The sequence below is a fragment of the Vidua chalybeata genome, chromosome 2, assembly GCF_026979565.1.
Source record: "Vidua chalybeata isolate OUT-0048 chromosome 2, bVidCha1 merged haplotype, whole genome shotgun sequence".
Lineage (NCBI taxonomy): Eukaryota > Metazoa > Chordata > Aves > Passeriformes > Viduidae > Vidua > Vidua chalybeata.
The window spans coordinates 29,586,246-29,612,763 of NC_071531.1; the positions used below are offsets into that span (position 1 = coordinate 29,586,246).

Below are 26,518 nucleotides of genomic sequence, written 5' to 3' on the forward strand. Positions count from 1 at the left end.
ACAAGACCAATTATATGCCATTTTTTACTTTTTGCCCGAAAGCATCAAAGTAGTCTGTCTTCCATCTTTCTCTGGACTTCAAAAGAGTCATATACAATCAAGCTGTGCAGCCAAAAACCTCTAATGTGCCTTTTTTAATCCTCTCCCATACCCTTGTGTAAATCAGCATGCTAATATAATCTAGCTATGATATTAACTGGCCAGATTGCAATAAAATATCTCACACTATATTGTGAAAAATAAATAATATAAAGGATTATAAGAAACTTCAGAATATTTGTTGTGTGTTTATAGCATGCATATATATATAAAAATATAATAAATTCAGAGGAAATATATTTTATTTGAAGTCATGGAACATCAAATCTTTGTTTTAAAAGGGATATTAACTACTACAGACTTTTTTAATGTTTATGTTGAAAGACTTTTCTCATGTGGAACATATTTATCTCTCTGACACAACCTGTGAGCAGGAAATTAGCTAACACAAAGTATTTCTCACATTTCTTCCATTTTCTCTAATGGTGTTACTATGTATCAGGAATAACGTAAGTAAATCTGTACCACAAGTTACATGAGACCAGAAAAATCTTTCATCCAAAATAATGCAATTAGCCTACTACCCATTTGGAAGGAAATCTGAGGCTTTGCTAGGGAATAAAAAGGAATATGTAAGAGTCAGCAGCTGCTGTCAGAACTGCCAAAACCATCAGTCTCAGTGCAAAGGAAGTTCTTACGGTAAGTAAGGACCAATAGATTTGCATAAGGTGCTCTCTAAAGAATTTCAAATACAAAAGGAATTGTACAAGTGGATCAACAGCCATGGCTATAAATAAATAGGTCTCTGAATTCATAAACCACAAAATGCTACCAGACAGAACTAGGCACAACTAGTTTACTTCTTCATGTGAAGGACTGCGGAAGGAGACCTAAGAAGGGCTAACCCTTCTCCATCCTTCCCAAATCCTCCTACTTCCAGAGAGGCAGAGCCACAATGCATTCCAGGAAACAGACAAAAACAGGTCAGGGGAAATGGACACAGTCAAGGCTGGGGAGCTGCACTCTCTGCATGCTGGGATGAACCTGTTTCCTACAATAGCCACTCATCAGAAGCAGCAAACTACCAGTCACTGGAGCAGACACTCGCACCCTGTCCTTGCCCCTGGCTGTTTCAGGAAGGAGCAGCCTGGCACACCGCACCACTTTTCTGGGACAGGACTTCAGCTTTTTCACTCTAAAATAGCACCTTAGATCTGGTCTTTCCCTTTCCCAGGACACCGAGGGCTGTGTCAAAGCCCAGATTTTCAGGCTGCCATTGGTGCCAGATGTGTCTCTGTAGAAGTCAGCAGACAATCGGCACAGCTTTAACAGCACATCTTTCTGTAACAGTGCTTCTGTGCATGTATCAGCATCCAACTGTAGATACTTAGGAAATTTTCAGGCCATATTGAATTAAACCTGGAGGGTTTAAAATGCTAGAAATTAGGAGGTGGAGTAATTGTCGTTGTCTTGGATCAATAGACCAAGGTGCAGGATGTGCAGAATTTAGACATGCCACAAGATCAGGGAGACAATGTTCACATTAAAAGAAAATTATGGTGTTTCAGTCCATAGGTCTGGTTGGCCTAGTTCAAGTCAGAATGGAGAAGGGCAGATGATCTCTGTCTTGAGAGGTGCATGAGAAAACGTATTTCAAAACACAATCTCTACACTTTGTATGTGCAGAGACATGCTGTATGCGCTGTGTGGAAGGATGCAAGTTAAGATGCAAAGTGCATAATAGTTTATGAAAAAGAAACAGCTCAAGAGCCCAATGGCCTTCAGCATTAGCTTATATCTTTGCAGAAAAAATGTGGGTTTGTTCCCAGACATGGAAGGAAAAGTGCTTCTCTATGGGAACCAAGGAGCTAATTTCCAGTTTTAGCAGTCATCAGCTGGCAGATGTTTGTGGAAAAGCTTTCCTTCACAACGGGAGCCAGGAAAGCAGTACAGAGATACTGAGTAAGAACATATGACACAATTTCACATTCTATCTTCTCATAGCAAAATTGCAAAAGACAGTGTGCCCAAAAACAGGAAGGAGAGATGCAAAGAACATCAGGGTGGAGGCTGAGACTCGATGCAGTCAGAAGTGGACCGAGGCAAGTGGTTGAAGGGTCAGGACCACTGGAAGAAGTAGTCATTCAAGAGGCAAACAATAAAAATAACATCATAATCCCTAATTTTGAATGACAGTATTTTTCTGTGTCCACTTACTACAAATATGTCATACACTGCATTACTGTTTCTCTAACTGACATACTCCACTCCTTTGACATCCAAGATACTTTATATTTTTTTTCCACCTTGGAGAGCAGAGGATGCCCGAAACCATGGAAAATAATCAGGCCTATACCATACACGAGGTTGTTCATGGGAGGATTCCTTTCTTAATCACTGTAAAAGCTGGGAGCTAGAAAGGGATGAAGCAGGGTTTGAAGCAAAAGAGAAGGATCTTTTTAAAGGATGTGAACATTTCCTTTGAGAACGTTCCTTAGCTCTGCCACAAAGCTCCTGTGGAATGATAAGAAGTCACTTAAACCATATTTGGGTGATTATTCCATCCTTTGACAACCAGCTGGATCATTAAATTATTTATTACAAATGTTGCAGCAAAGAATCTTTGAATTTACTGGTCAAACAAGATTAGTTGCATGTATTACTGAGTTATTAATGGTTGTTAATGCCCCTGATAAAGACATTGCAGATAAGCAATAGTTTAGAATACCTTAAGAAAGCTTTTTGAAGGGGTTTTTCTTTCTTCTACTGCAATAGAAAAATACCAAAAAATCTTCATAAATTTCATCTAGGTTTCATCAAAATTAGGAGAACTGTTGGACACCTTGTTTCTTTACTTCCATCCTGCTTGTGTGTGTATTCACCGGGAGGTATAGCGCAAACATAGCTTTGAAAAACAGCATTTGAGACCCTGCCTTTAAACTATGGAGAGCCACAAGTTCCAGGCAGAGGATACAGGAGACCCAAGCTTTTGTGGTGTTCTGAAATGCTGCTCTCTGGGGCTTGTGAGAGAGCAACAAATAGCTCCACTTCATTATCATTTTATTTTCAAGAATGTGTTAAGCTATTTAATAATAAGTTGCAAAAGCCTATAATACTTCAGAGTGATGAATATGTCTCTCAGGCTAATGTCATGCCAAGCTAAAATATCCAAGCTCTTCTGTTGTGTTTAGTCTAATTTTGCTATGTCAATGAATAAAAAAGTAGGCAAAGACTTTTGAATGCAAGAGGTCAACAGATGAGCGAACAAATCACATGCAACAAAAATTAATTGTGCTAACTTCAAAATGGCCCCTTTCTTCAAACAAAACACGCACACATTAACTAGCTGTCCTAAAAGCACAAGCTCAGACCAGGTATAAAAAGCTCAGCGACATTAGTCACTACTTATCAACCTACTGCGTGTCATTAGGAGTCTGGCATTTATTTTTATTATCTAAATTTAGCTGTCTTACATGAATCCGTAGTCATCATTCTTACAGTGTTTTAATGACATGAGAAATGTAGGAGATTGAAAATACATTTTTATCAACATCTGCATTTAAAATTAATCCATTACAAATACCTTAGCTCACATTATTTTATTGTAATACACAAATACTTTTTGAACTCTGAGCTCATAGATTAGAACTTTACTCAGCTCACATGGAAAGGCTGAATGACTGCATAAGACCACAAGCATCCATGGGCTAGTGACATATTTCTGTTGGTGTCAAAAAAAATTATTATATGTACAGCTTTAAGTTAGATACATAGCAAGAAGCTGAAGGCTCCCATGTCATGAGCTAATCTAAACTGGTCCAGCTCCAAGGAAAACATCCCAGGAATTAAACTCAAAGCAGCTGCACCTAAACACTCACACAGGAAGAAGAACAACCGGGCCTGAAGCACTCAGTTGGCTGGACATTACCTGGGACTTTGCTGGCCAAAGAAAATAGCCTGAAATTGAGTACAGTGCCACAGAGGTAGAGATGTGCCACTGGTATAACTGAGACAGGGTCTGGAGGGCAGGCAGGGTACCCTGAGGAAGAGAGGAAGCAGAAGGACTACTGCTCACAGGTGAGCTGCACTGAGACTTGTCTCTTTCCTCTCCCTCTCACCCCACCATCCTGAGGGGGGTCATTGTACAGTTGGCCCTCTTGCACCTACTTTGCTCAAATATATGCTACAAACACAATAAATGAAAGAGAGATGGAAAAAAAGGAAATGCTGAAACTGAACCTAGAGAAATCTAGGAACAAGGATATTCTCTGAAAATTAACTTCTGCTTGTGCAAACAAGCAGACCTCCTCTTGCTCAGACCTCCTCAAAGAATTACAGCATAATAATTTGTTTTCAAGAATAATAAGATTTAAGTAATGATCCACTTTTAAAAGTCATTGTAAAAGGAGGATTTAATTAGTTTTCTTAATCAAAAAGAAACAGAATGAAAGCAAATGTTAAATATCTCAAGCATTAAATCTAAAAGACACTTGGTGACTGGCATATACAGTCTCAGACTGCCTCTGCACAATCCGATACTGGGTAGACAATGAAAAACTTGAGTTACTGATTTAAGAGAGATTAGGGGATTGCATTTGGGTAAATCAATATTCCACTTTTATAATGAACATTTTAAAAAAACATTGTGCAGGAACAGGCAAAAATTCTGACATGTAATCCCATAAACTATACAATACTTCTGACAAGCCTCCAGCAGTCATGGTTTGACAGCTGGTTTCTGTGTTTTAAAGCACTCTTCCAGGGATGGAAGTCGGATGCCACTGCCACGTATCATTACTGCACTCTTTTCTCCTTGGCTCCAGTGACCTGACATTCACAGCAGAGACATCACTCCTGCTGCTTGCTTGCAGTCTGTGAGATCTGCTGGCCTGAGCCAGGAAGCTCCTGGGACCCTCGCTGGGGTGATATTGCTCCATCTTGGTTCCCAGTGCATGGCCAAAAGTGAATGCCACAGAAGCAGCCATTGAACGGTAAAATAAAATAAACAAACAGAAAGTGACATTTAAGAGAATGAGTGGAAAACAACATAGTAGCATTTAAGGACTTCCTTCTCCTCCTTTTTGCATAACAGAGACACTTGGGCCATATGAAGAGCTAAATTATCTCTTAAATAACGGTTTTGTTTAGAGACTGGATCACTCCACCATTAAAGCCAACTCTCATTAAGGGCTATTTTCCAGGGGCAACTGGCATCTCCTGGCAGATTTTAAAAGGCTAGAACTTTGGACATATCTACAAAGACATATCCAGCAATTGTGTTTAGTGTTTAATTCTTTTGATCTTCCAACCCTTACAAGCTAGTAAGATCTGTAATTATGAGTAAGGCAGATTTAACTGAGGAAATAATAATAACACAGTAATTAAACTCTTAGATGGCATTTTTTATCTTCAGCGGTACAGCCTTTTCCAATGGAGGTAAAGAGCACAAAGCCAGAGGACATGATTCAGCCTTGCAGGAGGACCCCCTGCTGTCAAACATATCAAATCCTATTCACAGCTGTACCCAGCTCTAGGTTTGAAGTAATTTCTTTTCCTACCATTACTCCTGCTGAGATGCTCTTTCAGGACCTCATTGCTGCAGTGACTAGAGGCATCTAAATTTTGGTTATGCATTTCTTATTCCAGTCTTATTATGCAGCCTCCTTCATTAGTGGAAATAATTACATGCCCTTACTTTTTACTCTCCCTTTGGATGAACTCATGGGCAGTTATCATGGCCTGTCATTGCCTTTCCAGGCAGAAGATAAGCTCATATTGCTTATTCTCACAAGTTCTCCATTCCCCCACACTCTTCCACCCATGTTTATGTTCTCCTATGCAATCTATATTTCCTAAATGGCACCACTCAATATGGTGGTAGTAATAATCATCATCAATGAGACAGTAGTAAACGTCATCATCATCATCTTATATGTATCATCATCATCTTATATGTTCTTTCCTATTAAAAAGCAATCAGTCATAGAGTTCTGCCACTCTTAGGTGGAAAAGTGAATCTCAGTTCTTTCTCTACCATGCTTCTTCCTGCATTTTACTGGCTTAGATTCATCTGAAAAACTACCTGTCAACTGCGACCAAAGGCAGGGCACTTGTTTCTTCCCTGAGCTGATAGGTCTTGTCTACTCACAAGAAGGGGACCTGCAAGAAAGCTGGAGAGGGACTGTTTACAAGACCATGAAGTGATAGGACAAGGGAGAATGGCTTTAAACAGAAAGAGTGTAGAGTCAGATCAGGTAATAGGAAGAAATTTGTCACTGTGAGGGTTGTGAGGCACTATAACAGGTTGCACAGAGAAGCTGTGGGTGCCCCATCCCTGAAAGTGTTCAAAGCCAGGTTGGATGGGGCTTTGAGTAATCTCCTAGTGGAAAGTATCCCTGCCCATGACAGGAGGATTGGAATTAGATGATCTTTGAGGTCCTTTCCAACCTGAATCATGCTATAATTTAATGATAAGAAGGAGGACCAAATCTCCAGCATTCACAGGCTAGCAGAGTAATGATGATGAGACCAAAGAAACCACTGTGTCTTGCCCACACTCTCCTCTGGAGTCTTCTCAAACCAGTTGAAAGATCAGCCATGGTAAGGCCCAGTCAAAGCAAAAAGAGTGGTAGTAACACATTGAGAGTACATGTAATCACACCCTTTAATTACTTTGTTCAGCAATGTCTCCAACTTGAAAGCCACAAGTCACTTGAGAGTCTTTTTTGCAAGTAAACAAACAGTATCAACTACTTCCAGTCATAGCCTGGCCTCCTTAGCACTTATGACGAAGGACATTTGGGAGCCAAAGCAAGCAAACATTATGATTCATTTCTCCCACAGCTTAGCAGATGGATAAATGAAACCTTTATAACCAAGGCAGAACAGGACCACTGCAGCTTTAAATGAATAGCACCATTTAAGCCTCATGAGACAGAAGCACTGGCAATGCCTCGTTATCCACAAAGGAATCAAGATGTGCGTTTCTACGAAATTTACATACATGTAAGTGAAGTTCCTGGGGCACAACTCAACAGATGACAAACTAGTAAAAACGGTGAGAAAGAGAGGACCATCACTTTTTATCAGGACTGAAATACTGACCTTTTCAACATGTTACAAAAGAGTTTGCTGTTTACACCTGAAGTCATTGTCAGGTTCTGGGACAATTTAGACTGGGGCAAAAACTTAAAATGGATAGAAGGGACACACAACTATAAGAGCCAAACTACATGTCATGGTTTGATATGGAAGTGAATTTTTTCAGGAAGTTGGTAGTCAAACCAATCAGTGGCCAGTTTTGGATATTGGCATTTGGACTGACCACTGAAGGCATGGACACGCCTCTGAGAACACAGGGGGTTAAAAGCAAGAACTCCCAGGGGAACTCTCTCTTTGGTTCAGGTCCTTGGAGAGTGCAGACCTCCCCTGCCCAACCACGGGCTGGGTGGGGAAGGGGAAGCCATGTGGCCTGGGAGAGGTAGGCCCAGGGGGGCTGAAGGACTGAAACCGGGCGGGCCCCCTGCGGATGGAAGGGTGGAGAGAAACGGAGATGCCTTTGTTCGCCCCACCACAGAGGGAAGAGACAGAGAGCCTGACAGCACCTGGAGATTTGCCAGCAGAGGAGGAGAAGGGGAGAGGGGAAGGTGCCCAGTGTGGGAGTTAAGTTCTGGGCAGAGATTTCAGCTGTCCTGGGAGTCTGAACTTCTAACCCTTTTCTGGGAAATGAAGGCTTTGTAAAATATTACTCCTCCTCGATTTGAAGTAGAAGAGAGCCAATCTGGGATCTGAGATGTTGGAAGAGGAAATTTTTGGGTGGAAGGAGATGATGGAGTGGCTTGTGGCTGGACTTTTCTTGTTAGCCATAGATTGAACCAAATTCTCCTGCAACAGAGACTGCATTTTGGAGGGATGCAGTAGTGAACCAAAGAGACCTGCTTCAGCGACTACCAGCACAGGAATGGCAAGAACAGAGAAAAGCTGAGGAGGGTGGGGTGATGCCCTCTGTCTTCAGGAAGAAGATGATCTCTGTTCTTGGACCCTCGGCTCCAGGGGAGGAAGAAATGGCGGGGGGACTGTAGTTCCAAGATAAGAAGCTGAACTGTTGTCTCTTTGGGTCCATGGCAAAACATCCTTAAAGGAGCCCTATGAGCAGTCTGTCCATGCACGGTGGTGAGAGCACTGTGACATGGAAAAGAGAATGTCACACTGGCAGATTTTCTCCGGGTGGTGCCATGTGTGACATGGAGACAAAGGAGGTGGCAACTGTGTTTCCTGGTGGGTCTGTGGTGCAAGGGAGACTCCTCTCTCCCTTGATGGACTGAGTATTGATTATCTGAAGGGTGGCAACTTGATCAGGAATCACAGGTTTCACAGTGGTTGTTTTGGAAATTGGGTGGGAGGAGGAGTGTTTTGGAGGGTCTTCATCCTGGATGTAGTGTGTGTGTCTTTTACAGTAGCAGTAGTTTAATAAAGGTTTTTTTTCCTTTGTTATTAAGCTTGGGCCTGCTCTGCTCTGTTCCTGATAACGTCTCACAGCATTTATTTTGGGAAGGTGTATTTTCATGGGGGCACTGGCATTGTGCCAGTGTCAAACCATGAAACTTTGCAGTTGATTCAGAAATGAATGAATTTCCCAAGCTCTAACAAGTAAGCTTGGTTCTACATGAGTTTTCGGAAATTTCCTCATTACTATTACTATTACTCTTACTATTACTATTATTATTATTATTATTATTAGTGCCTGGCTGAAGAATTTCAGGAAGATAATATGGTCTTCTTGAAAACTGACTGGAGTTATATTTCAGTTGCTTTATTAAGCTCTTTACATTGTGTATACTAGGTAATGTATATACTGGTAGAGACTGTAGTTTCCAGTGCAATGAACACACTAAAGCAGAATATATATATACATATATGTATATAAGCGGTTTTCTTATCAATGGCATGAGTTTTTCCACTGGAAGCAAGCTAGTTTTATGGTATTTCCTTTCCTATATAACTGTTTTTTCCAGTTTTCTGCTGTAGCCAGCAGAGCCAGGAAGGAGCAGGGAGACACATGTCTCCCATGGGAGCTGAGAGCTGTGGAAAGTGACAGGCCCCAGCTCACCTGCAGTCACTCAGCAGACTTCCTCCTGGTCCCAGCAGGGCTCTCTGTACTTCAGCCATGCACACAGGACAGCTCTTTCTTTTCTTCCTGTAATAGCTGTGGCACTTCATGACCACACAATCTGTGAGCCACAAATGTTTTTCCAAGGCACCAACTAGATATTTTCAGCCTCCCTCTTATGTTGGATTCCACAATATATACCTTTGGGCCTGCCTCCCAACCTCTTACAGTATTTTCATTTAGTGCAAGCCTGTGCTTGCTCTGCAGAGCTGCCAGCATTAAAGTCATTTCACAAGAAAGCCCAGCAGCTTTGACTACATCACAGGGTGTCTCTGGGTTTTAGACTGATTCTTTTTGTAACCTTTCTGATAACCCAAAATTCAGTGATCCATAACCAGTCATTCCTGTATCCATGAATCCATGCAGAATGGATTCATCTTATTTTGTCTTAAACGGGTGGAAAAAGACAGACACCTCTGAGATGTAACTCATCCCATTTATTTTAGAGAGAAGTCTTTCTCCACTGACTGGAGAGGAAGTATCAGTGGCTATCTTGGATTACTTGTATTCCTTTAGGCTTTGTGAATGCTGGATGAGAGGTATGCCACCCTAGGCTATCCTTAGCAGCTGCAAGGTTATGGATAGGGAGTTCTCAGCTCCAAAACAGAAGAGCTATGTTTTACTTTTTTTTGCCCTGCTGGACCTGTTGCTTTACAGACTTGAGGCAAAATAATCATAAGCACTTTAATTAGCTGTTCATACCTAAAACACTATTCTTGGCAATGATATTTCAACAAGGAGGTCCTTGTCCTCCTGCATGCATGCCTTCCCTCCCCAGCTACTAGAATAAAAAATGTAACTTTCTTGTCTTGATCAGTGAAGATCAACTCTATGTGCAGGTCAGCCCTTGTTTTCACTTGCTCCCACATTTATTTAAGGGTTTTGTTTGGGAACCAGCAGATGAAATTATATGGTGCTCTTCACATTATATTTAGGTTTGGTTTGGGTGCTACTCTGGTCAAACATTAGTTATGCTGCCTATTTAGATGGATAAATAACATCAAGAAACACACACTGAAAACTAGAAAATAGTTGTTAACTCAATTTGTGTTTCCTGAAAATAACTTTTGCACAAAAAGCCTCTGTCCTGGATGCTAATTCATGCCAAGACCATAGTACATCAGTTTTTTTCCCTCTGTAGGTGTGTCTCTGAAGTTCTTGCAGATAGACTAGCTCTCTGGAAAATAGTATAAACCAACACAGTCCCAGGAACAAGGTGACCTTGTCCTCATTACGTCCATAATTTTTCCGAAGAGAAACATTGTGGTGCAAAGCCCTGAATCCTTGATGTGATGTTTCCTAATACTGTACTTCTTTTCAGGTTTGGGAAAGAGCTGCCATCCTCAAAGAGACATCTCATATGTCACATCTCTCTTCCCACTCAACTCACACACCAGCGTTTTGGTTTGGGTTCATTTGTTTCCTTTTTTCCACATAACATTTTCAAAACTTAAACCATGTTGCCCTTGTGTATAATGATACAAATCAGTGTAAAGCATTTACATTATGTAGGTCACTTGTTCAAATCTATCTGTAAAATATTTACCTTGTGTAGTTCACCTGAAGACATCTATTTATGAGGAAAACCTTCAGAATATTATACTAGTAGTCAGAGAAGCAAGTATCACTTCATAAAAGATAAGCCTTTGTTTCTTTACTTTCCTTTTATATTCAAGATGCCACTGAGTATGTAACAGCAATTCTCTAATTTTTGTCTGATAATCATATTTTTACTCCTTCTCTGGTTTTGGAAAAGGATCTGAGATATTTAACTTTCTTAAGGCATCAGTACTCTGTATACCAAAAGTTCTGGGTTTTTTCCAGTACTTAGGGAAATCCAACCCTGCACAGACAGCCAGGTGTGTGATCACACTACTCTTGGAGGATACAGATGGAAAGGAAGAGCAAATCACATGTTTAAACATTACACTTATTGACAAACCTAATTTGTTCTCTAGGTACAGACTAGCAATTGCTTGAAAATAATGAGCATTCCTGATGCTTCTAAACATTTTCAATGTTCCCTCCAACTGAACATTGGTCAGTTCATCTACAGCTTTCTCCCTTCAAAAAACAGATATCCAAGTGGACTGACTCTTCTCCACATTTGCATCCACCTTTTTCCCATTTGCCCATAAAATACTTGGAGTCCTTATCATCTTTACTATTCTACACTTGGAAACAGTAGCTCCTGTGGTAGTGTCTGGATGCCTTTGACCTAAAATGTGTCAGAACTTAATCTTTGAGCTTGTATCTTCATAACAAGCATTTAGAGTATTTAAAGGGAGGCTTTGGTTTGAATCTCATTACATATGAATGTTCTTGCTAATAGAGTGAAGATTTCTTAACTCAAGCCACATCCTACTCTTCAAAAGCCTTCCAGATATTTATTGGGCCAAACTCAGAGCCAATCAGAGGTAGTGGTGGAAAGGAATAAGGTCATGGTCTCTCCCAGATGGATGTGAGCCATTCACTTCTCTAGTGTGTTACAATTTGGTCTTTTGTAGCCAAAGTTTTTCCTTATTTTTTTTTTCCTACAGAGTTTGACAATCCTCTGGGATGACTTGTGTGAACAAAAAGCTTTATCTTTGGTGCCTGTGAGAGGTGTTGGTATTATTTTGATATTGGTAGAGGTAGAGGTGTTAGTATAGTTACGGATCTGTACTAATCTAGGCCTTAATGCAGGTTCTCTTCCCTCCTATACAGATGAAGATAATATATATTCTATATCATGTAACAATTTCTCAGCTGTCATGAGTGGGTATCTCTTTAAGAGAGGAAGTAACCAAATAATTTTACTCATTCTGACCCTCAAAGTACAACATGGTCACTGATTATTTATTGCTCCCTTATCATTTATGTCAAGACTAGAATCCAGCTAGGTTAACCTAACAGGCAGTGTTTTGCATCTTGTGTAACCAATTTGCATACTGCAATTTAAAGGACACAATCTGAAGCTACACCAGACTGGTCACAAAAGGGCTGGAGGCACAAAAGTGTGAGACTGTTCATTATTACTGGCAATCTGTCCAATCACTTCCAGGAATAAAACTTTTTATTAGCCAAATTACTCTCAAAACACTTAAACATCCCTCCAATTCTTTCCTTGGCAAAGATGACAACGTGTTATAGCTGCTTATGAATCTCCAGCTACAACATATTGGTAGATAAAACAAGACTGAATTCTTCTGTGTACAGTTATCTGTTATACAGATGGAGTTATCTCTGGGGGGAGGGATGTTCTGAGACAGTCTATTTAAGCAAAGTGTAATCCAAGTGGTGAACAGAATTAATTTTTTTGTGGAGAAGTTCATAGATACACAGTTGCTGTGACAACTGCATTTGGCTCTGAAAAGGGAAAACAAATGGCTTTTTTTAGATTCAAGTAAAATAAATTTAGTCTGGTAGCATAGAAAAATTGTTTTTTCCCTCTAGTGTCAAATAACCCTTCTGTAGCAATCTTCCTTAGCTTCCCTTTTCAGACTTTAGGGGGTTTCTTATCCTTTTTTTAAAAAAAAAATAATATATCTATTGGAATTACAAAGGGTGAGAGCACCTCCCTTTTCCTACCCTTCCCATATCCAGAGCACGATTTTGTGATCCAAAATTCTACAGATTGCACCCTAGTTGCAAAATAATAGAACCAGATTTCCTGCCTCTAAGCAGCATAAAAATGCAAACTTATATTCTTAACTTCATCAGATCATAGAAGACTGGGAAAAGTGGGAAAGAACTGTTATTATCAGTCTGTTGGGAATGCAGTATATCAGGTCTGAAATGCTTGCTGTGTCTGATGTGAAAGATAGCCAGGGTGATTTTTTGTTCTCTTGGCAGTTGGAGAACCAAATGGATTTTACACCTTTGGTATTGTATATCCTTTATCAGCTCTCCGCTTCCAGCACTTGTGCATGCATACCCCTCCCAAGATCAAACAGGCCAGCGCAACAGGAATCATTGCAACGTACCAGGACAGACCAACAGCTGGAAAAGTAAACAAATTAAGTATTAGAAAAACAGAAAAAAACCAACAAACTCCCAGGAACATAGTTCTCTATATTCAAGTTGGAAGAGGAGAAATAACAATAAAAAGGATGTCTGCAAGTTAACCTTCCAGCAGGGCTTATCACCTTTGAAAGGAAGAGATCTATTGATTAAGCATTCTGGGAAATGTGTTCATGAAGACAGGAGGAAGGATTGGAAAACAACAGAGAGCAAGAATTTAAAGTTCAATCTTTTGCATACACCCAATTTTCTGAACCCCTGATCAGAGCAGCTGTGTGCTTTCTATCTTGGTTTGTTAAAAGCAGAGACATTCCAAGCAGGAAATCCAAGCACTGTGTGGAGCAGGACTACTTAACAATTAGTCCACCCTCAAGTCAGATTAATAATTTTTTCCTACAGAGCAGCTTATAAATTAGTAATGATCAACCCAAGACTCAGAACTTCTTCCCAAATCTGTCTAATTTCCAATGCCAGTGTCTGTCCAGACCATTCTGGATTGTTCCAATGTGTATTGCCTATTCTGTAGTTATTCCTTTGTAGCTCATGGAAGACAAGGGCAGCACATGATCCAGCAAAATGAGTAAAAATCTCTCATCATAGAGTGCTGGAGTGAGTCATAACTGATAATGAAGTCTGAAAGGGTTCATGTGCCTTTCTAAGACAGTGTGAGCAAGCTTTGGTGATTCACCAACGTCATGCAAAGAAACAATTAGCATTGCTTCACATTGTTTATACAGCTGGCTCTTGGCCAATGGTTTATCACACTGCAATGTTAAATTGTGCTGAGTTTAGGTCTTCTCTTCCCATCACTAGGAGCCAAAATAACAACACCCATCAAAATTTACACTTCTTGTTATTTTGGCAGCAGTCTGTGCATAAGGAGAAGGAACACTCTAATCATTTATTCTGTTATTGTCTTTTCCCTACTTGTTGAAGAACTGGAAGAGATTTGGCCTTGCTGCAAAGAGAGTTTGCCAGTAGTCTCACTGGAACACTTATTTCACAAAGTGTATCTAAATTGGAGTTTTATCCAATAAACAGATATACCAGCACAGACAGATCCTTATTCCTGCATAAAAGGTCAGTGAATGACCTACAGAAGGTGCATTTTGTGAATAGGCTGTATCAAAGACTACAGGTGAAAGAGGCAACCAGATTTTCCCCAGGCAGTAACTCTAGTCTCTTACAGTATAAACAGATCAGATGATAATTTAGCATTAGAATAATAATAAAAATTATCAAAAATAAGCAGTAAAAATAACTACCTTCCTGCTTGACCCTTGTTGGCAGTTCTTGGTATCCATATCTGTTCTGGGCCAGACAGGTGAAGTCTGTATAAAAGTCCACCTCTTCAACAGAATCAAAAATCAGTGGTACTTCAATGAAGTTCTCACCATTTTCTACGATTTCTCTGGAAGAATAAGAAAGATTTCATGTTAATTATTTTAATAAGATAGCTTTTCTCTATTTGATATGTTCATTCTAACAGTACATTGCAAGAAAATGCATTGGATTTTGGTTTATTTCTGAACCAGCCCCTCAGCATTCAAGGATGCCCATTGTCTTCAGCCCAGTTGTGCTAATTACTTGAGTCCCAGTGGGCAGTACCTATCCTGCAGTTTTTGGAGTCTAGAGGGAAAAAAATACCTGGATTTGTCTTGCAAAAATAAAGAAAAGTGAGAGTGAAAAGACAAGTGGAATTCTGTGTATCTTTGATACATTAGCATTGTGCAAGGACCTAATTCCTTTTCTCTGACCACCTGAGGTCAATTCTTACAATCAGCTGGAAGAGGACATATGGAGAACATCATCCTGCAAATGTTCTCTGAGAAAGCTGAACCACCATTCCTGTCTATCACATGCTCAAAGCCAATAGCTCAATACAAGAAACTGTCCAAGAAGTTTCCAGCTAATTTCAACATGATTATTTTAGGAGTCCCACTATTTGAAAGTAGTTTTTTAGCTGGAGTCAGACATTGTCCCTTGATATCTTTTAGTCATTACCAGAGCAGTTGTCCATTATGAGACCATTATGAGTTGTCCATTATGCTGCATTGCACAGCAGCAATAGAATTCCCCGCGTGCTCCTCCCAGGAGCTCTTTGCCAGAGAATTCTGTGGGGAATTTGGTTTCCCAGTGCCATTTGAGCTGTTTTGTCATGCTGTTGTAATGAGGGCTTCCAGCAGAACTGGGGTGTCTCACACACTGTGGGTCCTGCAGAAACCTCATCTGTCACTGTCAATGTGCTTGTGCAATTGTATGATAATATATAACAGCAATAATGATAGTGGTAGGCATAAGAAAATTAATTTTTAAAATCCAATAAAGTGCTGTTCTATTCTAAAGCCTGCAGAGACTATACCTGCAGTACATTTTTATGGTTCCCGGCCACAGGTTTAATGCATTTTCACTTATCCGTATAAACAAGATCAATTTCCCCAGTCATGCTGTGGGGAATGGGAAAACACCTAAAGGCCTGGGCATTCAGCTGAGTTCCTATGTTACCTCTGGCTGCAGCATGGCCAGGCTGTTACCTGGCACTGGTGGCCACAAATTGCCAAAACCATCTCACATCCATAGGAGTTAAATATTCTTGACCCTCAAAATACAGATGCCACATCCCCAAACTCTGTTGGACATGGTCCCTAGTCTATGCTAAACCTTAATCAATAGCCAGAAACCCTTTGGGAAGGTGCTATCTGGTGTGTGACCAGTTTAGCAAGTAACAGCAGAGGCAATGGCATCCCAGAGCCAAGGAACCTTCTGGGCTCTGTCCACCAGTACAGGCATAGCCACCAGGCAAGGGTAATGATCTGTTTTGGAACTCCAAGCTTCATGAAACAAGAAACTAAAGAAGCTGATTTGGTACTCAGTGAAGAGATTTCAGTCAGAAAGTTTAGCTCACATTCACAAAAACAGTAGAGATGTGCCCGGATGTAGTGAGTTACTCAGGTAACTCATCACAGGTACAGAAAGCAGGTATCTTTCCCTTTCCTCGTGGGAAAAGCCTTGAGGTATGTAGCTATGAGGCAGCTGAAAGAAGGCTCCTCAAGACTGGAACACTCTATGAATCAGGGCAAGAGGATGTGGAGCATCCTGTTTCTCTCTCCCACCAGCATTCCCTTCAGCGCTACCCTAGCATCTGTTCTAGCACTCAGCAGGTGTCTGTGTGAGTCAGTTTAACTCACTAATGTGGAAAAGAACAAGCTTAGGGGGAAAAACAGTGTTATTTAGAAAACAAAACAAAAACCATCAAACCACTAGATAATTTTCTGTTGTCTTAGTGTATTCTGAGAACCTCATGAATGTCAGGGAGAGAATGTTGCCAATTGCTAGCGTGGTGTAAGGAGAGAAGTAAGAGAAGCTCTGGGAAGGATCAAGTCTCCTTGCTTTCCACTGCAGTCAGCCCTTAAAACAGCTCAGTTGCTCATGAAAATGTGCTTAAAGTTTGTCTCAAAGTTGGCTCATTTGCAAAATACCATGTCACAAAAAACAGAGATAAAGCATTTATTTCACTGACTGGTTGGACTTGGGGGTTTATTTGCTTGCCTGCACATTTTTTTCCTCAGCTCTCACCTTCACTTCAGATCTGTCCATTTCCCATTTCATTACCTGGCATTCAGCTGCACTGAGAGCCCCTGTAGCACTGCAGGTTAGAACAATAAGCACAGGAAGCACTTTCAGCCAGACTTACTGTCGTTCCCCCTCTGTAACTCTGCTTTGTTTATAAACCACGTCAACGCTGCTGTCATTTGCCAGCCATTCCACATCAGTTTGGAAATGGCTGCTCAGCCCAACAAACACTTTGCACGGGAGAGTCATCTTGGAGCCTGTCAAAAAAAAAAAAAAAAAAGATTGAAAAACAATTTAGACACACATGAAGAACTACTCTTTCTTTTGTTGAAAACCAGCAGCTCCAGTGGGAGGTCCCACACACGTCAAGAACCACTACTTTCAAAACTGAGGTTAATCTCCAGATTGCTTTTGATCCTCTACTCCTTGGCAGAAAGACCCTTCAGTGTGGCAGTCCTTCCTGCTGCTAACCAAATAATTTCCCTATTGCCACACTTACCAGCTCTTGCACTAAACACACTCCCCAGAGGCAAGGCTGTGTCCCCATGGCCTTGCCCCTTCTGACATCGTGCAGCCCAAAGGGCACTGTGTGATTTACCCTTCTGGAGCAGCTGCAGTAACCAGCAGCACAGCTTCACTCAGAGATGCTGTGGGTGAGGACATTCAGCTGAAGGTTGGACTTCCAGGGATAAAGTGATTTTGCAGAATTTCTAAAATTTTTAATCGCTATAATTACTGTAACTCAGAAATAAGGAGATTTCAGACTGATGCGTATCTATATTATATGGAAGTATATCTATAAACCCAGAAGACAGCATCTGGTTGGAGACGTTAAAAAGCAAAGAATATCCCAGAACCAACCCTCAACTAATATAATTGAGATCAAAAACCTACAACAATTGATACCAACAAATTACACCATAAGAGGACCTGCTTTTCTCTGACTGAACATTTCCAAATATGATGTTGGACCTTACCAAGAGCAGCTGATGTTGTCTTTTGGGCTGGATACACAATTATCGGGGTAATTCTCTTCTCTTGCTCTTGGCAGAAAAAGAGAACAGAGTCAGTGCTAAGACAAGAGAAAACGTGGCCATGGCCCCAGAACCAGAAACACGCCACTTCACCCAACACCCGTCGTCTTCCAGGAAAGGATTCGATTGCTAAAGCCGCCGGAAAGCAGAGCTATTGCCGCTCCATGCCGGAGCCCCGCGGCTGTGGGGACGGGCAGGATCCCGCTCCCCGCCGGGCCTCAGGGACGGCGCGAGCAATGTGCGGCACGGGCGCCCCCTGCCGGCCGCTCTGCGCAGCAGCGCCCCGGGCCCGCCGCGCCGTCCCCGCTGTGTGACACAGCGGCCTGTCCCCGCCCTGGGCCGCCGCCGAGTGGCTGGTCTCCGAGCTCCCCGAAGGCCTCGGCAGTGACACGCCGAGTGTCCTGCCCCCACGACATCAATTATTCCGTTTAACAAGCGCAGGTACTTGCAGGAGAGACCCCCGCCCTGCCAGGGGTGCTGCGGGAGCCCCTTCAGGGCCAGGACAAGCCCTCCCTTGGCACATCTGAAAGGCTGAGCATCAGCTCCTCTCAAGAATTTTATTAGCAAAGAAGAGGTTTTCATATGTGCTGTATGTTTTAATGTGTTCATCATTGAATAATAGAACCACAGAATCGTTTAGGTTGGAAGGAACCTTAAATGTTCCTAAAACCTTTCCTAAAAGGTTTCTAGGACCACTAGTTCCAACCCTCCTGCCATGGGCATGGACACTTTCCACTCGAGCAGGTTGCTCAAATCCCCATCCAACCTAGCCTTGAACACTTCCAGGGATGGGGGTGGGAGCATCCACAACTTCTCTGGGCAACCTGTGCCAGTGCCTCACTACCTTCACAGTAAAAATCTTTCTCCTAATCTCAACCTGCCCTCTTTCGGTCTGAAGCCATTCGCCCTTGTCCTGTCACTTCATGCTCTTGTAAGAAGCCCCTCTCCATTTTTCTTAAAAGCCCCCTTCAGGTACTGGGAGGCCACAATTCAGTCACACCGAAGCCTTCTCTTTTCCAGGCTGAATAAACCCAATTCTCTCAGCCTTTCCTGGATCATCTGATACTATACTTACCAACAGTCTCCAGTTGAATTCTCCTGGTGATTTCATACACCACACCTTCAAATGGAAATGACATCTTGCAGGTGTAATACCCCGCGTCTGTTGGTAGCACAGATGTCATGATCAGAGACACTGAACCTTTCAAAATGATGAATCTTTCATTGTCCTCTTCCAAAGGCTGAGCATCCTGGAGAAAGGACAGTAATTGATGTTATGACTCAGATAGCTACACCCTGTGTAACTCTCAGACAAATTATCTCTGTCTCACTGTTATTAGAAGTTCACTTATCACTGGGAAATCTGAGCAGTTCTGCTTTCCCACCGAAGCACAAGTTCTTTTAATGTGTATCCATCTCTAAAATGCCTCGTGGCGCTATATGTGTGAAGTGTGAAGAATTGCTGTTTTTATCTATCTATAATGTGTGTGCATTCAATAGTGCACATTTTAAGATGAAAAACATATAATGGGCTCTTCCTTGAGTCATCTTAAGAGCAAGCACACAAGATTTTAATACCTATGGAGGTTTTCACAATGTTATCCATACATATCCATGTGTAGGTATCCATACTTTCCATACATGACCACAGAAGAGTAATATTCTAAGGCATTCTTTGAAGACAAATACTTGTAATCATGCAGGATTTCAGGTAACTGTTACTTACCCTATAAACTGTTAGAAATTCCTGCTCTGTATCCCTAAGGCACTGTTCATACAGGGTCTGGACACCTGCTAGTAGAAATTATGTCTGACCCTCATGAAGGTGGGGTAGCTCTTTCTTACATTTGTAACAAGAACCATATTGAGGGGGGCAGCCTTTCGCTTAGGTAAAGTGGGTTAAGTTCCCACTTCTGAAGGGAGTGCTGAGCAGCAACATTTTGCTGGTATGGTACAGATCATAGCCTAAGCACTGCAAGCCAGCCTGTATATTGCATCCTATGGTAAGGCTACAGCTGCACTAGGCAGAGCGTGTGATCATAGTGGGAGTGTAAATAAAAGCTAAATCAAGGTATTATGGAAATGGAAGAAGAATCCCCTGCTTTCCAGTGTGAAATTGAACAGCCAAGGATGTTGTATTTGATCTTAGAGGCAAAACCAGGCTTGCCTACTTGAAAATAAGCAAACTGGCCAGTTAGGCAAGAGAACACTCCAGGCATTATGTAATTCATCCAGTATTTCCAAATGGTGTATTCCAGTTAATTAATGAAAGCTACCCCACCTGAACATGGAGGCAGTATCCCTGGGAGGTCCTACATTATGGGATTCACCAGAGGGGCCATGAAAAGAAGCACAGTGTCAAAGAGAAGGACCTGATATCAGGTGGCACACCCTGGAGTTGGGTAAGTAATCTAGCCTTATAAACAGTTGCACTGCCTGTGAGAGCATAAAACATGTGGAACACTTCACTCTGTTCTGAGTGTGCCCCAGAGAACTTTTCTTAAAATGTATACATCTGCCCCAAAAATCCCAGTATATTACACTATGCTAGTGACTTAAACAACATGATGTTCAGGAGAAACGTAAAGTGAATATTTATGTGCCCAGTTGGGATGAGGCTGTGCACAAAGAGGAAGTAAATGTTCTACCTTGTACCACTTGAGCTCCAGGCTTGTCCTGTTTGGTGTAAAATCCCAGAGGTCAGGACAAACAATCTTTCCAGAGGTGAAAGTGAATAGGACCTGGGGATAGGCAATCTCCCAAGCAGCTGTTTTCTCTACAACTGTGAGGTGGATGGAGACCTCGGCGCAGTAGGAGGAGTTCCTGGTGACAGAGCAGGGAGAGGTGAGCCCCCAAGAGTGATGAGAGGAACTCAAATAACACCCTTGGTTTCCTCCTGGCTCCATTTCCCTCCTTAACAGAGGCCAAGACTAAGATCACACCAGGCAGGAGAGTGGAAAATCACTGGTACTGTTCTTTTGGCACAATTGAAACATGTTGCTGACACATCTGCCTCAGACCTTCAGTCTTTTCTTTTTAGTACAATAAGTTTCCTGTGCACCTTTAGGTTGCAGCACGATTTTAACTGTCTGAGGAGGGGGAACATGTTGATCTGAACAGTAACAGATGTGTCATGAACCTTCCCCCATTTCCTTGGAAAAGGTTTTGACTATGAAAACCCTAATGATTAAATGAAAAGCTTGAAGTGTGTATTACAGTACATCTGCAGTTACTATTGCACAAACATAGACAATTCTGAAAGTAAATGTAATTTTCTGTAGCAAATAAGGCATTCTGGCTTTGAAAGGTTCACAATATTCAACTTTTCTTTCTGGCCCCAAGTGACAATCATTTCCAGTCCCAAGGAAGACCACACTGGAAGAGATAGATGCTTAAATTCCACCCTTTACAACCTCTGGAAGCCTGCTTCAGAGATGCCGTTACTCAGGCATGATCCTTGAAGGTGCCAGCAAAGCCAGGGAGGCTGGGCTGCCACCTCCAGGAGAGCAGCTGTGGGCTGCAAGCAGGCAGACTGACAATATTGCCAAGGCACTGTGGCCATCTGTCACGTACAGGCCAGATGCCCAAATCCAAAATATTTTTTCCCCAGAACACAGAAGCAGAGATGTCTGATAGTTTGCTGCTACCTTCATTTTACAGAGTTGGTAAAAAGACTTGCTGCCTTCCCTGCGGGATAATTTGTAAAGGAAATGTAATTTGCTTGCACTTTATTAATACTGCAATAATGTTAGCAATGAAGTTACCTGCTTGGCTCTTGCATGTCTTTTTCAAACAAATTTCACAGCATTTTACTAGATCTCTCAGTAACACTGCCATAGTGTCGTATATTGACAAAGTGAGGCAGAATAGTCCAAAAAGGGGATTTAAAAGCATTCTTGAATATCTCAGGCAACTACTCTGCTCTAGAGTATTTGCAACCTTTTGTTGTTTGGGCTTCACTACCAGTGTCTTCTCTTCTGCTCCACAACTGAAATTGCTGCTGAGACGTGGGGAAAGGCCAACCTGACATGCTAAGCATGATTTCTCAGCTTGTCCATCTCTTCTACTGCTGACATGCATCCCTCACAAGGTGTGCCATGCAAGCAAGGAGACCATGATGTCCACAAGCAGCTCCAGGGAGGTAGAGATATGTTCTCCAGTATAAACCCCACAGCCAAGTGCCAGAGGTATACTGAGAGGCTGGCTGGCAGCAGGAGATGGCAGGGGACAGGGACCTGGAACATCTTCAGAAGTTCAGGCCCTAAAGGTGATGGGATTTTTTGCCTTCCTTAGTCCTCGACAAATCCAGACCCTGGCATCTCTTTTGACGTGGTACAAGTGCATTGTCAGATTGAAAACACTCAGACAAAAAATTACCAATACGGCTGAAAAGAGCCATGGCTTACATTGCTCTGCAACACCACAAGTCTGGTACTAGTCTAGCGAGTACACACTTGTGTCTCATGAAAAGCCTTCCAACAGTACCAAGTCAATCAAATTCTGGTTTAAAGTGTGACTCAGAATAAAAGTGAAGACCAGGGATATGGAAGAGAGAAGAGGAAAGCCACTGCAGAGCCACAATGCCTTATATATATTTCATAAGGCAATCTGAGGTGCAACAGCAAAGCCGCTGCCTGCAGCATGTCCCACTTCTCATAACACTGACTGGCTAAGAGGTAATTAGAAAAAACTCTCTGTACACTATTCTCCTATATGATTGCAGCCAAAGTGGCAACCCTGTGTCACCATTTATCCAGGTTTCAGTATTGGTAACTATTGAAGACACACAACACATTCTAAGGGTCCTGACTTCCACATTTTTTCTCTCTAATAAGGTCAGCGAGGAAATTATCTAATCCAGAAATGCTCTGAATGTAACTGGAGTTTAGAATCAAGGTAATGTATTTAGACATAGTCATTTTGTTAGTGAACAAGATTTTCTTTTAAATACTTACCTTCTTGTGCAGATATATACTCCTGAGTCTTCTAGCATCACTGGTAAAAACCAGAGTGCATTTCCTTTTGCCCAGATTCTTGAATCTTCATCTCTTCCTGATATCATGGTGTTTGAACCATTTTTATGCCATGTGATATTAGGGGTCAAGGCAGAGAAATCCAAGTGTTTGTGTCTGGTAGAAGGGCATTTCAGAACCACAGGTTCTCCATGCAGTTCATGGAAGTGTTTGAAAAACACGGTGTGATCTGGGCAGTTTTCTATACAAATCAGAGATATTTTTACATTACTGTCAGAGAGGAACATTTAGAAGAATGGTGAGGGAAACAGAACGGAAAAAGACAAATACACTTACCTGTGTTTTTGACTTGCTGGAGTCTGAAAGCAGAGGCACCTACTGTGCACATCGCCAGAACAAAGAAGAGCCCATGCATTTTTTTCCACAGGAAATCAGAAGAAGAGGGTTGAAGGAAAGTGTTTTGAAATCTACAAGGAAGTTTATTACAAGACAGATTATATAATCAAAATACTCAACATTATCTAAAGAATTAACTGCTATTTTTCTCATTCCAGACCTGGGAAGTTTTGGTCCATCCTCAGTGAGCAGAAAGGTGTCTCAATCCCTAGTTTATGAGAGCTGAACTGTGGAACCAGAACATCTGGCTTGGCATACACCTATCACTTCTGGCCCTTCCCTTTCACTCCAGAAGATGAAAACAGCATACCACAAGATGCTGATGTCCCCACAGCTTTTCAGAGCAACAGCTATGTCACCAAATGACACAAGCAAAAATGACGCACCACAGCCTTGGTCACGATGAAGAGACTAATTTATTTTTTCTGACTCCAATCTTTTATAGTTCTCAAAAGATGCCAGTGGATTGGAGGGTGAACGTGCCACCTCTCCAACGACACTGGACAAACTACCTGTACATCAAATTTCTCCACCTCTATGAAAGAATGCGAAACAATAGGTTATTTACAGAAAGTTGTGTGAGAAAGTTCTCTACAAGAATGTAAACTCAGAAGGCTTTAGAAAACTCTTGATAACCAGGGCGACACAGCTATGGGTGGAAACATTTACCTCTGCTTACTTTGCATTAAGATGTGACTGAGGCACAGGTCGGCTGCTTTGAGTGAGCTGTGGTGTAGTAGCTTGGGTGAACACAGGAGCAAAGTAGGCCAGCTAGTGTGAATCAGGCTGCAGGAAAACTTCCTGCTACAAGCAGAGCCAAGCTTTCTTGTCTTCAACAAATGTTTCTGTTGGGACAAAAAACATTGACTCCCATGGCACATATACCCATCTTGATGGTGGTGCACAAATTTTCAGCATGGACACTATTACCATCTGTTCTAAAAAAAAAGATAAGGAAAACCCTGAACAACCTGTCCTGAAAATCAGACAGGGTGGCTGCTAAGGGAAAACAAAATTCTCCTCTGCCAGTCATTCATCAAGTGTCATCTGTGTGGACTTGACATGGGCATGGCAGTGTCTGTGTACATCACTGAATGCTTCTAATCTGCCATGAGGCCTCAGCTCCTGCTAGTCAGTTGATTGATCATGCTTTACCTCGGTGTGCCGTGGGCAAAAATATATAAAACATGCTGGATAGAGGCACTAGTTTATGCTCTTTGTAAGGAATTTATGAGAAATACAGTATACATATCCACATGATACGTTTCCATTTTATGTACAGAAATGGAAATTGCATGCATTTAACATTACCTTAAAAGTATGATGAATATTAAATGACTGTACAACTATTTCAAATCAAAACCAAAGATAAATATTTCTACCAATATAACAAAGCCATATTCATAGGTGTACACCTTTGGGCATCTTTTTGTATCCTGTAATGCTCATACTTCCATCATGGTTTTAATCCAAATTTCTTCCTGTTCTAGTAGCTATATGTACCTGAAATCTTATAGTTTGACTACAATAAACTATTTCCAGATTATTGTCATCTGTACAATACCACAAAACCAACCTCTTGCTCAATAATACTCTTTCATAACCATGGGTCATCTCCCCTACTCTTAGGTCTGTGCGGGTTTCCATGGCATTGGTATGGAGCTCTAGCCTCTCTCAGCTACACCTGAACCAGGTGCTAGAGGCATTAACAAGCCCCACGATTCACATTGATACCCTGTAGCAGGTGAGTTTCTCTCTCAGATCCTTTGCCTGACAAAAATTCTTGGTTATTCTGTTCAGAGCTTCCTGGTCCCTTTGGTTCAGTAACTAACAATCTCCATAAGCCATTTGAGAGTTTAGGGAAGGTTTTCATTCCCAAATTTCGATCAGATTCACTTACCTGTGTTTCTGTAGTCTTTCAGCCATAAGCATCTCACAAAAAGAAGCTATCAGACTGAAAATTCCTGATGAGGACCTTATATAGGGTTGAGCTCAACACACAGCGGAAATTTGTTTCTCATTGCCCAATCAGATTTGTGTCAAAACCAAACAACGTTTTAGACCCAACTTTCTTTCCTTCCGTAGAGTGAGGATAAGAGAAAGAGAGGCAGAGACAGAGAGAAAATATGTGTTTGGATTTCCCAAAAAAAAGGGGAAATGACTGCTAAATATATGACTAATTTTCCCCTTTTCTGACGAATGGTAGCTTGCATACACTCATGTCTTCACATGACTATTTCACACGCTACCTCAAGTAAAAATTTTCACAGGTAACAAAAGGTGCACTGCAGCATAGCCAGCAGCTAAATAATTGCACAGCAGTTAAATAATTGCAATCTTCACATTTTGTGGTTTATCAAGCTATTCATGGACAACATAAATCTTCCGTGATTTCCCAGATCCTTGGTGAATCACAAATGTGCTGATTCCCCTTTCCTCTCATAACATCCATTTTAGTGTGACAGCCTGCATTAAGGCTCTCTTGCAATGGGGTATAAAGAAATAACAGCTAGAAGCAAATTATGGTTTCCAGGCTCATGAGAGGGAGTAAGAAAAGGATTATGAATTGTCTTTTCAAAGGCAATTTTGGCCTTTTAGAAGAGGGTAATCAAGTGAGGGACTGCAGTTCCCAGATAGACTAATATCCTCAGATACATCTAAGAAGGATCAACACTTTTCAACAGCTTTCTTCAGAAGAGTTCTGCCCTGGCTGTCTTTTTACCCAGAAAATATCTTGATCACATGCAGCAGTATGAGGACCTCAAATTTCAGTTGTTTATCTGGAGATGCAAAAGTCTGGTTTAGAATAACTCAGGAAGAAAAGGAAATATAGAACAAGAATTTCTTTTTTTTTTTTTTTTTTTTAGTAGATTTCTGCTGAGAAGGCCACGTTGCTTTGCGGTTAGCTATCACTGAGTATTTATAAACAGAAATGTGCAAGTTTAGCAGCTGTATATATAGAGAGCCTCTCTTAGGGAAGCTGGTGTCATTTTGTGGTTTCGCTCTGCTGATGAGTCATTGATACAGCTCGAGATGCTGGAACATAGATGTGAAATTCCTGACTTGAAGACCAGACTATTCCCCATACGTCTCACTCATTGCTCATCTCACTAGATAGATATTTCCCACACCAGGGCTACATGCAGTTCCTTGCCACAGTTGGGTGGATTTTGCTGTCCTTGGACACGCCCATAAAATAATCAAAATATCAAGAAATATCTAGTCTTTTGGAAGTTTCTTGCAACAGAGATTTTCAAAAGGCCTCCACAAGCAAGGTATGTCTGTCCATTATCCCTAGTCAGTGGAAGTCAGGCATCATGGAATGGGGATTA

The 26,518-nt window shown here is 41.5% G+C and overlaps 1 protein-coding gene across 4 annotated transcripts; it reads right to left on the minus strand.

The window, feature by feature from the left end:
* Positions 1–10,747: 10,747 nt before the first annotated feature.
* IL1R2 (interleukin 1 receptor type 2) lies at positions 10,748–25,102 on the minus strand. Of its 4 annotated transcripts, none has more exons than XM_053936191.1 (10): positions 25,087–25,102; positions 23,856–24,031; positions 23,127–23,257; positions 22,773–23,031; positions 20,466–20,640; positions 18,893–19,067; positions 17,761–17,826; positions 16,905–17,040; positions 14,476–14,621; positions 10,748–13,189 (listed from the first exon to the last, which is right to left on the minus strand). In XM_053936191.1, the coding sequence occupies exons 2-10, from the start codon at positions 23,870–23,872 to the stop codon at positions 13,062–13,064; spliced, it is 1,233 nt and encodes a 410-aa protein (XP_053792166.1). In that variant the 5' UTR covers positions 23,873–24,031; positions 25,087–25,102; the 3' UTR covers positions 10,748–13,061. The 4 variants fall into 4 exon arrangements, with proteins under 4 accessions (XP_053792166.1, XP_053792165.1, XP_053792167.1 ...); XM_053936190.1 differs by lacking the exon at positions 25,087–25,102 and having other exon boundaries at positions 10,748–12,556; positions 13,174–13,189; positions 23,856–24,684; XM_053936192.1 differs by lacking the exon at positions 25,087–25,102 and having other exon boundaries at positions 23,866–24,684.
* Between the last annotated feature and the right edge of the window lie 1,416 nt (positions 25,103–26,518).